Source organism: Calliphora vicina, chromosome 4 (genome assembly GCF_958450345.1).
Source record: "Calliphora vicina chromosome 4, idCalVici1.1, whole genome shotgun sequence".
NCBI lineage: Eukaryota > Metazoa > Arthropoda > Insecta > Diptera > Calliphoridae > Calliphora > Calliphora vicina.
In genome coordinates, this window is record NC_088783.1 from 107601701 (window position 1) to 107616298 (window position 14598).

Sequence of the window (14598 nt, forward strand, 5' to 3'; positions counted from 1 at the left end):
TTAATCTATATATATATAAATGAAATAGTTCATGTATGTAATGGCATCACGTGAGAACGGCTGGAGTGATTTGGCTGATTTTTTTTTTATTCGATTTCAGGAGATGGTTTGTAAATTTCAAATGGTTGAATTTCAAAAATTCGGTGTAACACTCGGAAATTTTGTTTCAGCTACCTAAAATATGCAACACAAATTAATATATTTTATTTGCAAATAAATAAGAACAGGCAGGTGTATGTGGGTTGGAGAAACTTGAAGAACTAACATTAGGCGGTCAACTAGTTTGATATAAATAACTAAATACTTCAGGTTGAGTTTTACATTCAATTAAACAGTTCTGGGCCTTTTTGAAAATTATAAATCCGGCCGTTGGGATTTCATGAAAATGGTACTTTTATGATTTCAGTATTAGTTTATAAAGCGTATAGGATTAAGGTCTTATTCATAATTAAATTTATATTTTATCAAAGTGTTTTCAAACAAAAATTCCAAATAAAATTTGATTTTGAATAAAGGGCTGCCAGGACAAAGTTTCTTTTATCAGAAGCCGCATCATTCTGGTGAACAAATACTCCCAACACGTTTATATAGTAAGACGTCTTTTACCTATCTGGAAGACCTTAATTTGTTGATTTTGGTTAAGGGTATCTATTTTATTGTGACGCCACTCAGTAGAGTCTATTAAAAAGTGGTATATTTGAAACTACTGCTGAAATTTACAAATTATGTATAAATTAATTGTGAAGGAAATTATAGGTTATCAGAGAATTAAATTAGTGACCACCCTGTTAAAATACAAGGTGAGATACAGGTTGCCAAAGTCGACCACTTCTGGTTTGAAAAACTTGTAGAGCTCGTAACTTGTACAGATATGGATGGATTTATCTCTTATAGCTTAAAATATCAATTTATAAATTTTGGTTTGATTTCCAATAATCTTTTACAAATTTTGCATTTTATATTAATTAGACTTTATCAGAAATATAAAAAACCAAGTTTTCTTTAATGTCTGGCCGATCAAAGGTTTTTAGATTATTTTATTAGCCAAGCAACAAAAAAGATCGATAAATATCATTTATTATTTCTATAGCTTTTGCACCCAAAGAGACTTGATTAGCTTTTTAAATATTTATATGTAGATGTTGAATTTTTATTTTGCAATTTGATAAAATTTTAGCGCTTTTATATATATTATTTTCAATAATTAAACGTGCCTTAAACCGTTTTTTCCTCTTTAAATTTTCGACCTTGATTTGTCTCTGTGTAATTTAATTCAACAAGAATTAGAAAAATATTAAAATTTAAATTTCAAAGTTTGCAAAAAAATCTTATAGAATTAAAGGTCCCCACACACATGTGATTTACATACATAACTAAAATTGATAATTCTTAAACCCCAAAAAAAATGACAAATCATAAACGTATTCGACCTTTGTTGAACTTTCCAAAAATATATTTTTTTTTAAATGTAATTAATTAATTTTATGGTTTGTTTGTATTAATTATTATTGTATTTAAATTTTTATTGCATGTTTTATTAGTTAATTTAAAATTGTTGTTTTTTTTTTCTTTGGATTCCAGATAAGGTTTTGGACTATATTCGAATGTTCGGTTAGTTTCAATACAAAAGTCTATTTGCTGTCAAAAGTACTTATGGCGGATGTTTAGTTTAAGTTGTATAATAATTTAATCAGACTTCATTTAGTTGTGTAGTTTAGAGGTTTTGTGTAACTAAGGTTTAGACTTTTCAAGGTTTTCTGAAATATCCCTAAAGATATGGGCATTATTATTGGGCGAGGTTAATAACTTTAATGGGCAAAATTTTATTTCACTAGGAATTTGACATTACAGTTGGCAACTATAGACATTCTGCTAATGAATAAGCTGGGATTAACTTTAGTTTTGTAAAACTAAGATTTAATTGATCTCTGTTAAAGCAACGATTATCTATAAACTCTCAGTTGAAGTGCTCCCATAAACAAATACATATATTGACACACTTAAAATTACACACAAAGAAATTTTATAGAAATCTAGAACAATATTTTTTAAAATGTGTTTACCCATTTGAAGATTTCTTATAAAACCAACTATTTATTATGAGTTAATACAAATACCAAGTAGTTTATCAAATTGTTTATTAACTTTAAATTACAGGGAGATAAAATACTTTTACCCCATTAACTAATTAATTAAATAAACACAATTTAAAATTTATTTTCTTATCAATTGGTCAGTTTAATAGACGATTAAAATTATTTTTTTTATTCAATTTACTACACAGTCCATTTGAGATTACATATCTTATCATATAATCAATTATAAACAAATTTCAATTGTTTAAAAAACAAGTAAAGGAAACATCTTGTTGATTTCTTGATACGATCATAAAATAAACAAATAAAACGCAATAAACTATTAGTAATAATAAATGAAATCAATATAAATAAATAAAGTGTTTCCACTAACAAATTGATACTTAAGTTCTCGATTGACTATTGAGGAAATAAAAAAGAGGTCAGTATCTACAATACACATTTTATAAAACTTATCAGAAATTGCAAATAGTTCAAACCATTCTATTGGAATTTTAGTATTTTTTTTTTTGCAAATTAATTATTAAATTTGCGAGTATTAAAGTTAAACGCAGTTCATTTTATAACCCTAGTTTAACTGTAGTCGTAAATTTATTATATTTCTTAGCTGTCATTGTCTCTGCCTCAGTTTTTACTCGTAGTGCTATTTTAGTTGTAAGTCTTTACGAAGTCCCAAATTACTTTTAATCGCCGGTATTTATATAGTTTAAAGTAAGTGTATCCTCCTTACAAAGTGATAAATTAGCATTAATCCAACCAATTTATAAAGTTTCAATGCAGCTTTTATTTGGAAAAAAATAAAAATCAAAATAAAAATCAGCTGCCATTAATCGATACTAATCTTCCCATCCGGACCATTCCGATCGATGGCACCTTTTTATTTGACGATTTGGGCTGGTCATCTCCAGATCTAGCCCTCTTTATGGTCTCCTTCTGGGGACCCTAAGACCCCATCGATACTGTGAAACATTTGCTGCAAAACATTTGAGTTTGTTGATGTAAGGGGAAAGAGGAATGGCAAAAGGGTACTCTGTTCCATGTACATACATTTTTTGTTGAGTATGTCATCCATTGCAACGGAATGAGGATTTAATCATACCCTGGTTGACTCGCTAAGCAGGCCAGCTTGGTCATATATTCCGGAGTCGTGGACCAGATGTACTGTAACTTTCATTCCCAATGGAGGGAAGGCATCTCATACTAGACCAAAGGACTTTAGACCTATTAGTCTATCGTTCTTCCTCTTGAAGACCATGGAAAGGTTGATTGATCTGCACCTTCGTTCATCAATTAAACCAAACCGACTATCCTTGAAGGGTAATCTGTTGAGACTGCTTTACATTCGCTTGTGGGATTCATAGAGAAATCACTCGAGCACAAGGAATATGCATTGGTGGCTTTTTTGGATATTGAAGGGGCCTTTAACAATGTGACGCCAGAGACGATTCTTTCGGCTCTAGGCGGTCTGGATATAGACCAGTCTATTATTCGCTTCATTATCTCTGGTCATTATCTCTTCTATGGGAACTGCTACTATTTTTAGATTAGCGAACCGAGGCACTCCAAAGGGGAGGGGTCTTATTTCCACTCTTGTGGAATCTTGCCATTAATATACTACTCATGAAATTAGATTCCATGAAGTGTAAAACTGTTGCATATGCTGATGATGTCGCTGTAGCTGTTTCTGGGAAACACCTGGATACATTATCACAATGCCTACAAACTTCACTTAGTACACTTAGCCAGTGGAGCACTGCTAGTGAACTGGGTGTGAATCCTGGGAAAACGGAGATTTTGCTTTTCTCCAGAAGGTACAAAATCTCCTCGTTCCCACTGCCGCGCTTTAATGGAGTGGAACTTAAGCTCTCGGATAGGCGAGACGTTCTAACCTGGAGTTATTCTGGGTGCCTGGTCACTCTGCCGTACCAGGCATGCTATTGCGGATGAACTGGCCAAAATAGGCTCACGTCTTCAAGTCGATGAGATCGATCACTTGGTCGGTTTACCGCTATCCTGCTGTAAGTCAATCACACAGCATAAATTATTTGAATCTGATCAACTCAGATGGTCTAATTTGACAAATTGTTCGATATCGAAACTCACATGGCCCGTCTTTGACCATCATAGGTCAATGTCCCTCACGGGGCTACCTCGGGACAGGCTACGAGCTCTGATATCAATGCTCACGGGGCACTGCTTGATAGGTGCACCTGCTAGGAGACTGAATACTCCATTTAATGACTTCTGTAGGAGTTACCATTATGAAGACGAGGATGAGACTATTGAACATCTCTGCCTTTGCCCTGCCCTAGCAGGAGCTCGGACTGCGACAATAGGCAGTCCTTTTTTGCACGGCCTAGCGGATCTATTTACTCTGGATGAAGATAGAATCGTTCATTCGTGCGACAGGTTGGTTCGGCATTGAACCCAGTTCTGACATGTGAAGGACCTCTTGAGGTCCTGACCATGGTCCTTTAGGCTAATACAAAGGGACCAATTTATGGACCCAAGTGAGCTGGTTGATACTAGCTGCTTTTATAACCTAACCTAACCTATGTCATCCACATTTATTCGTTCATATTCGTTCTGTACTGAAGTGTCAAAAACTGAAAAGCAAAAATTTCACTGTGTGGACACGAATGCAGTTTCAAAAGAGAATTTAAAAATGTTTTGCAGCAAATGTTTCAGTGTGGACCGGGACTTAAGAGTGCTAGATGAAGTTGTACCAGTAATTCTCGCCGCTTTATTGTGATCCGGTGTCTTTGATGTAGAGGATTTGGAACCTACAGATCCGTTTCCAGTAATGTTAACCATACGGGAACCCTTAAGGGAATAAGCGGGAAGATTCCTTGCTGACACTTTTGTAGGTGATGTTGTTGGAGCTGACGACACTACACCGTTACGAGTATTACCCAGGTCGACAGTAGCAACAACCTGCTGTTCTCTAGAAAAATACTCTGTCAAGATTACATTTATGGGGCTGTAGATTCTTTCGAATCTAGCGACGTCCTACCTGTGTTTCTTGAGAAGGTACTTCTCCTTTGCGGTGAATGACCCCAGATCTATCTATTCCATCTTAGCCAGAAAGGCCAGAGATTTCCTGGTGCAATTTTTGGCCCTATCCTCTTTCGTTCGGCTGGTATTATCAATAACTCGTGGAGGTGCACTAGGCATCTCCTCCACGGCGATCTGCCGAACTTTCAACTTTCTATCGATCGGCTCTCTTGCTTCCCCTGTCCCCAATAATAGGAGGGGATATTTCTGCTATCTGACTCTGAGTACGTGAAAAAAATTAAAAACTTTTGCAAAAAATCCAATATGGACTTTAAAAAAAATATCAAAAAATCTGAAGGTTCATCGTCACACTGTTTCAAAAGCCATTAAACAGTACAAGAAAGACTTTAACATTGAGAGAAAATCTGGATCAGCAAGAAAAAAATTTTTTAACAGATATTGGTAAGGCAAAAGAAGTCGAACAACTCTTTCGAAGAGCACCGAACACTCTATCAGAAACGCAGCTTGCAATGTTAAAAGTTCTGATTCTTTTGTGCGGAGAGCCAATGCTAATGCTAGGTTGAAGTCGTATAAAGTTCCAAATGGCAATGCCGTAAAGAACTTCAAAGCAAAAGAATCAGCGAAAAAATTAAGGTAAAATTTTATAAAAAATACACCTCATATGTGATCGATGATGAAACTTATGCCCTGGCAGACTTTTCACAACATCCGGATCAAGATTTGTATGTGGGTAATGAAGCGGATGTTTAAGAACAATACCGGACAGAAAACTAACAAAATTCTTCAAGAAGTTTCTTTTATTGAGCCATTTGCAGTTGTGGCAAAAGAAGCCAATTACGAGGTGTCTACAAAAACGATTTTACCCTTCTTTAAACAGATCAGAATGTCTTCATATTTCTGGCCCGACTTCGGCCTGTGGAAAGGTATTGGGCTCCTGTAAAAAAATAAGTAAAGAACACAGGAAAGGTATCCCAGGACAAGTCCGATTTCAAGTGTAAGTGGTCCACCACTTCCAAAAAGGTAATGCTTCCGTTACCTTTTTGGAAGTGGTGGAATCCTTCCATTAAAAAATCGTTAATGGAAGGATTTATTTATTCATTCAGTTACAGAATCCTAGCCAATAGGCCATAATCGGTTCCAATTATAATACTCACAAAATTTTCCTGAAATTTCCTGAAAATGCCAATATTTTGTTTAATGAATTTGTACAATATTTGAATAAATTTATGTATTTTTTAGCATTTTTATATTGAACAGTTTAATCCCCATTTTCTTAATATCTGGTTATCGTTTTTCGTAACGATAAACCTCCAGTTAACATTTTTTTGTATGAGAACTGTCAGTTTATCGACACGATAAAAAATAACCAGAGATTGAGAAAATTTATAAAGCTTTATCTCCGTATGTCTGTCTGTTGAAATAAATTTTCTGAAGGCCCCAGATATCTTCGGGATCCAAATCTTCAATACATCAGTTAGACATGATTTAGATTTCGAGAAGTTTAAAATCAGCAAAATCTGTCCACAAATGGCTGAGATATGAGGAAAAAACCAGGACAACCTCGATTTTTGACCTATATCTGGATTACTAAGTCATTAATATAGACAAAATGGATATCTAATGATAGATATTTCAAAGACCTTTGTAACGACGTATATAAGACCATAGTAGGTCCAAATCGGACCAAAAGACCGATTTGGACCTACTATGGGTCAAAATCGGAAAAAATATTTTTTAAACCGAATTTTTTTTAATCAAAAACAAAAAAAAATTTAAAATAACAATTCCAAAAAAAAATTAAAAAAGCAAACATTGGAAAAAAAATAAATTTTGTTTACCTAAAAATATTTAAAATTTGTATTTTGAAGTATAATTTGGTGAAGGGTATATAAGATTCGGCACAGCCGAATATAGCTCTCTTACTTGGTTATTTTGATTTTATCAAATTCATCCATCTTTTGTATTCAATTAAAACTACTATATTTTAAATGATTTTTTTAATACTACTATTTATTAAATTACACAGTACAACACATGATTTTGGGACTCAATTCTGACAATTTCACGTGAAAGTAGCCCCAAAAATAAGAACTTCTGCATCATTAGTTTTGTCAAGTTGGCTGCCGTATTAATTTAATGGCCATACGAATTTTTTTTCCTCAAGGTGGATTTTTATCACTTTTTCTATATTTTAGCACGGTTATATCTCGTATACCGTACGGAATATCTCTTTTGTGGCTGAAGCAAAGTTGTAGATATTGAATAGTAGAAAAAAAGTACGGAACATACCTACCCGAAAAAAGTGCATCCAGTGCCTTAAAAATCGCAAAAATGCCCATTTTTTTAAATTTTTTACCAATTTTTCACCTTTTTTGCTCAATAGCTTTATTACAAATCCAATTATGGACCGATCACCATGAAATTAGGTCGTGTGATTTGTGTCTACATGAAAGTTATTTGTCATGAATTTTGTATGTATACCATCATTTTTAACAGATTTATTCACTTTAAAGTGATTTTCGGAAGCGTTGGTTATATGTGAGCTATGACTAATTATGGACCGATCATAAACAAATTCGGTACATATAATTTGTTCGGCCCAAGGACGAAAACTGTTGAAATTGGCTGAAAACGGTTCATTATTTCACATAGCCCCCTTACAAATGTCCTCCCGAAATTGGACTTTATCGGTCATAAATGTTTAATTTATATATGTATATACACAAATTTCGCTCCAAATAAGTTTAATATATACAAAATTCATGTCAAAAAATTTTATTATGATCGGTCCATAATTATTCATAGATCCCATATAAGACCAGCTTCCGAAAATCACTTTAAAGTGAATAAATCTGTTAAAAATGATGGTATACATACAAAATTCATGATAAATAACTTTTATATAGACACAAATCACACGACCTAATTTCATGGTGATCAGTCCATAATTGCATTTGTAATCCAGCTATTGAGCAAAAAAGGTGAAAAATTGGTAAAAATTTTTAAAAAATGGGCATTTTTGCGATTTTTAAGGCACTGGATGCACTTTTTTCGGGTAGGCATGTTCCGTACTTTTTTTCTACTATTCAATATCTACAACTTTGCTTCAGCCACAAAAGAGATATTCCGTACGGTATACGAGATATAACCGTGCTAAAATATAGAAAAAGTGATAAAAATCCACCTTGAGGAAAAAAAATTCGTATGGCCATTAAATTAATACGGCAGCCAACTTGACAAAACTAATGATGCAGAAGTTCTTATTTTTGGGGCTACTTTCACGTGAAATTGTCAGAATTGAGTCCCAAAGCAATGAACTGAAAAATGTTGTACTGTGTTATTCATACAATAATTAAAAAAAAAATACCATAAAATATAATTAATACAATTAAAGTTTATCAGTTCTGGTTTTTTGTTTTTGCGTAGAAAAGAAAGCACATGAATGAGCGAAAAAAACAAAATATTTGTTATAGAAAAATTATTAATAAAATAAAAAGCCACTACTATTTATACATTAAAAATACATAAATACGAGTATAATACCATAAATATTGCATTGATTTCTAATGATATACACACAAATTAAAATAAATATTTAAATATTATTACAAAAAAAAAAAATTAATTACAATAATATGAAAAACAAAAAATATAAACTATACTATTACTTTCCTAAAGAGTATTAATATTTTAATAATTAATTAATAATTAATCAATTTAATTAATAAGATTTATACATATTAAATTAATTTAACTACGAGTAGATTACTATATATTTTTGTTTTAAATATTATATTCAATAACTTTAATTTATTTTGAAAATCTTACAACTAAAATTCTATTAATTATTAATTTTTAAACGATTTCGGTATTATATTTATAATTTGAAACCTTTAGCGCATTCTGTATACTTTTATAGGAAAAAATTAAATAGTAATTTTAGGGCAGTGGTCGGCATAAAGAGAACTGAATTATAATACCCTTTTATGTATTTTCGTTATTTTTTGTTGTAAGCTGATCAGCTATTTATAGTGATGTACTTTTTACTAATTGACTGCTTTGCTATGATTGCCGACCACTGCTTTAGGGAAAAAACTCATAAAATCATTTTTACGAATTCTGTTATCCAAAAAATTGTTTTCATATTTTATCCAATTATCAAATTCTGGTTCACATAAATTTAATTATCTTCAAAAGTTTTTATATTATTAAAGCCAGGAACCCTATATTACTTGCAGATTGCTCTCCAAGAGCTGACATTTATTTATTATATTTTTTTATCTGATAATGGTCATCGTTTACTGATCTGCTCTGATTTAAAACTATTTGTATTATTGTAGGAGAACTGGAGATAAATTTTAGAGAAAATGTTTGAATATTTCAATTTAAAGAATAATTTACATGATTAATATGAAAAATATTGGTTTGGCAGTTGAAACGACTTGGGAAGGATTAGATTAGAATTTTTTTCAGTTCTATATATTTATTAATGGTTTAAATTCTTATTTAATTTAAAATATTTTAATTATTGATCCTCCTTCAATAAATCTCTTTTCCTATATTTACACAATATTTATTTGCTAAATACATTCTCTTTTCAATATCTCCTCCTAACTTCAAAGATCACACAGAAGTGTCACCTTTCTCCTTTGATGTTTAAATTTCTATCCCAGCTTTCCCCTTATTTATGCCTTCCTATTCACAATATTATTAGCCTGCTGGCTTGCATCATTCTTTAAAGCCGTTATATTCTTATAATTACTACTGCACTGGGAATCTGCCACCGATCGGCCATCACCCTCATCACGGCGACAGAATTCGTTAAAAGGACTGGGAGCCCGTTTCAAATTGGTTATATTACTGGTAACACTGGTGCGTATTTTGTGCTGTCTCTCCAAATTATCGGCCGTTGTTAGATCACTGGCCTTGACAATACTCGAGGGTACATTGCTGAGCCAGGGTTTCAAATTGGATTTCTTTTGTACGGTGGCCGCCTTGCAGCGACATATAATATCAGCCGGTTCGCCACAAATCGAACAGACTTCTTTGGGTGCTGTGTTATTTGCAGAACATTGAGTGTTGAGAGTCTTGGTATTGGCCGTACTAACCGAGGAGGTAGAGGAAGCTCCGCTTAACTCCATTTCACTGACAGCATCCACTAATGACTTTAAAGCATTGCTGGCGGCTGGTGTGGCCTTACAAGTTTCCGTTTCATCATAGTTTTTGCTAAGCAATAGTTTTGATAGAGGCGGTGCTAGACCCAGGCCCAAATTGCGTTCGTGATATACCTCTGAAATGGTGGGGGTCATTTCTCTATTCATGTGACGCATTATGGAATCTTGTATGGTTTTTTGGTTGGTCTTGACCGCTTCCTTGGCCACAGCTCCTTGTGTGTTAATACTACTAGGGTTGGCAATGCTATTTGCATTGGCTGTACTTAAATCCTTTTTAGCTTCTTGCAAAAGATCATTGTCAGCTTGTGAAAAGTATAAGTTAGAAGCATTAAACACTAAAGCATTGTCTTCATCTTCGGGTATATTAATGGGTTTTCTACTGCCCGCCGTATTATTTGTGGCCACTGTAGAGGCTGTAGCAACAGCATTTGCTGTGGCCAAAGTATTGACCTCAGTTCTTACACTTAAACGATCCATGAACAGAGCATGTTCTTTGTTTACTCTGGCTGCCACCGAAGTTTGGGCGCTTCCCAGTTTGATTTTGGGTTTCAAACGGAAATGAGACATTTGTCCCACCTTTAAGCCTCTTTCAAAGTCCGATTCACTGCTATTGGAGTCTAGAGTTCCAGTGGTTGCTGTGGGTAAATTAGGACCCACCGATTGTCCCAAATTATTGTATACCGGAGCCATGGGTGCTAAAGGTCTTAAGCTATCCACCAAAGGCAGATTTTGTCGTGGTGGCGGCAAGGGAGGCATAAGACCTCCTCTGCGTAATACTGTGGCATGACCAGAACCCTCCCAATCTGTGGTGGAACTAGCCGAACTAGAACTATCCGGCCTTCTGTTGTTGGTATTGGCTGGCACAGCTGACATTTCGGGTATAACATTGTCTCCCAAGTAACCCATGCCACTGCTGGAATACAAATTCCTTATTCTAGTCTGATGAGCCAAAGCCAGCGAAACATTAGGATCTACAGGATTTTGATTTGTCACTGGCGGACTGGGCGTAAAAGCAGCATCACTTTCTCCTCCACCGCCTGGTCTGGAAACTCTTATAGGACCTCTTAGGGTAGAGGGTCCCAAACGACAAGCATTCGTTTTGGTTATATGTGATTGAGATATATAACCATCTGAAAGTTCACTGTCAGTGGTATTATTTAAACTGGAATCCAAAGTGGGATATAATACGCCAGTACTACTAGAAGCACTGGCTGGAGTGGACTCGTTATCTGTTCTGCCACCATCTGGTTCTCCGCGGCGACGTACATAGGATATAAAGGCTCCACTGCCGTTGCTAATCAAGCGAGAACGATTTATGGGCAGCGGTGGCAAAGTCAAGCCCATATTTAAGGATTTCGTAGTGTCTAAGGCCAAATTCTGATGGGGCGTGGAAGTCAAAGCCGGCAAAGTAGAGGTGGCATTTGTTAAAGTAATATCGGCTGTAGTTTCCTCTATCAAGGATTCACAGCTGCTGGAAGGGTCTAAGCCTAAAGTTTTGGGGGCCTCTTGGGTGTCTGTGAAAGAAAATAAGATTAATATATTTTTGATTTAAACACAACTCTTCCAAAACTTACCAAATAAAGCTAAGAGAGCCTGCAACACAAACTGACAGGTTCTGCGATTGGCCTGTTTGCCGGTCCTCAAAGTCACCTGATCTTGACCCACTTCGGTGAGATCAAAACCCACAGAAGCCAATAGTTCATGGCATCCAGCCACGCGCCACAATCTAACCGATAATGGTATCTCTATGGAGGCTTCTATTTCGGGACTACCTTTGGGAGGATACTGAGTCAATACATTGCGTACGACAGCTATAATATCATCAGCCACATCCGAGCTATTAACAAGTTTGGCTAAAGCCTGCAAGGTCAAGGGTGTTAGAGCCAACAATGCCTGCAAACTGGCCGAACATTGGGAAAGACGATCTTCTGGATCGGCTTGCGGGAAGAAAACACTGGAGGGTATGCCATTGGCGGCTGGTTCAAAACGGAAACCAACTGCCATCAGTAAATCTTTCCAGCCTCCCACAGGACCCGCTTTATTCTCTATACTCTTTTGTGTAGTATACATGGCATTCTTTTGACCACGATGTATCCGTTGTAAACTTTTCTCCACCAAATGCAAACAAACACGCAAAGCATCACGACATTTATCGGGAGTACGCATGAGTTCACATAAAGCATGGCCCATTAGAGCCACCTTGTTGGAAAGCCGCACATTGCCGCCTATAAGCAGGAAACCAGCCCAGTTGGCGGGGTGGGCAAAATGTTTGGTATGCTGCACCGTTTGCATGGCCTCTGCCAAAGCTCTGCAAATTAAAAGAAGATTAAAATTATAGAAACCTTTCTTTAGACCTAAAAACAAACCTGGCTGCTCTTACACCTTGCAATAAGGCCGAATAGAAGGCCCTTAACAAAATCTTGGCTGCTGTCTCTGGTACTGGCCATAAAGATATTAATACAGCACCAGCTCCTGCACATAACCAACTACCCGCCAAATTAGCTACTCCCGTACCTGTTATAGGCTCTATGGAATGATAGGAACTTAAAACCACCAATTTTGCATTAAGTTTCATATTTAAAACGTCTGTTGAAGATAAAATGAAATCGGATAATTGTGGCAATTCCATATTGCCTCCCGACAACTCGGGTGTCTCATCTTGTTCTGCGGAGTTTTCAGCATTTGAAGACTGATAGAAACGTTTTTGCGATTGAGAGTCCACAACATCGCCCGGACTTAATACCACTGCACCCATTTTCCAGCTTAGATTGGCAGCAAAGTGTACACATTCAGCCGATGGTAGCTCGGAGACCACCGCTTCCTTTGTGGCATTACAGCCCGCCAGGGTTTTGGCTTGCAACATGTCAGCCACCATGGCTGCTTCTTGCAAAGAAGCTGGGGACTCTGACCATCCCCAAGTCTCGGACAAGGTGGAGGGTATACGTGGTCCCCCCACCACTAAGGCTGTATTAAGATTTTCCGCCAATTCGCGGGAACGCAACATTTTACTCTTCATTCTTAAGGACTGCAGGGAGGGCACTGTGATTAGGGAACATCTTTCGGACAAATATTCACCATCCTCTTTGGCACTACGTAAAATGGCGAAAGGCACCAAATACAATTCATTATCTAAAACCAAAATCAACTCTTTGCGGCCCTGTCTGGACACAGCTCCCCCTGTGGGCAGCAGATCATCAAAAGGAGACAATAAAATGTTGAATAAAGTGTGGAGACAAGAAGGACCCTGCCAAGCGGGCAGCATGGGAGCACGACGAGAACGTGAGGAGCCTTGTAAACTGCCTATGGATCTAGTAGAACCTTGCAAACTGGCCACCGAACCACCCACAGAACCCAAACTGAATAAGGAACTTAGGGAATAGTTGGAGGAGTTCATTAAATGATTACGATTAACCATGCGCAGAAAACCCGATCTTTCATTGGAGAAATCATCCAATAGATTCTCCGAACTAGAACGCCAGCCACTGCCATCACCTTCGTGCAACACCGAATCCGAATTAACACCCAAATTATCACGCACCATATTAATGTAACGCTCCAAAAGACTTTCTTTATCCTCCGTATCCTTGGCATGTTCGGCCAACTTTTCGGTGGACATTTTCAAAGACTCCTCACTAATTTTGATGGAATGAAAACGTACAATGCCCTTTTGGGGCTGTAAAAACCAGGCATACAACTCATCACCCGCCAAGCTATAGTATAAAACATTGGTTTTGGTACGATTCACAATGTCGTAGATACTTTCACTGCAAGTCATCATGGTTTTGCGGGAAATACTATTAGTATCGGGCATGGAGCGGGCCTTACAACGTTCTGCCGCAACTAAAGCATCTTCGTTGCGTTGCATGGCCACAAAGATTTGCTGTAAAATGTGATAGCAAGAGGTTTGCAAATCGAACAGACTGCTGCGGGCCTCGGGACTGCGTTGATCGTAGCGTACCGATTCCAACAGCTGGGCGGCAGTTTCCATTTGTAGTTTAGCACCTTCATTATCACCGGAAGCTCTTAAGGCAAGACCTGAAAGGAAAATTAATACAAATATTATTATGTTATTAAATCTGAACTGAATTATTGATCTGTTTCCTTTATGTGCAAACACTTACCCAATTGATGTCTTATTTTGGCCTCCTCTTCCGATTTATTAATTGATTGTGCTATACTCAAGCCCTGTTTCAAATAGTTAATGGCCTGGGCATGTTGACCCATTTGATGAAATACTCGTCCTGTAAAAAAACAAATTCATTTAGAAATCTTTCAGTTTAAAAGAACACTTACTCCTGAATAATGAGAGTTAA

The 14598-nt window shown here is 36.1% G+C and overlaps 1 protein-coding gene across 1 annotated transcript in view; it reads right to left on the reverse strand.

Moving 5' to 3' along the window:
- Window positions 1-9796: 9796 nt before the first annotated feature.
- The window catches only part of LOC135957289 (tetratricopeptide repeat protein 28), a 65450-nt gene continuing 60648 nt past the window's right edge, over window positions 9797-14598 (reverse strand). Inside the window, exons 3-6 of the mRNA XM_065508010.1 lie at window positions 14407-14526; window positions 12652-14320; window positions 11860-12593; window positions 9797-11799 (exon numbers count right to left, since the gene is read on the reverse strand). Of these exons, the coding sequence (XP_065364082.1) occupies window positions 9797-11799; window positions 11860-12593; window positions 12652-14320; window positions 14407-14526 (4526 nt within the window). The remainder of the gene's footprint in view (window positions 11800-11859; window positions 12594-12651; window positions 14321-14406; window positions 14527-14598) is intronic.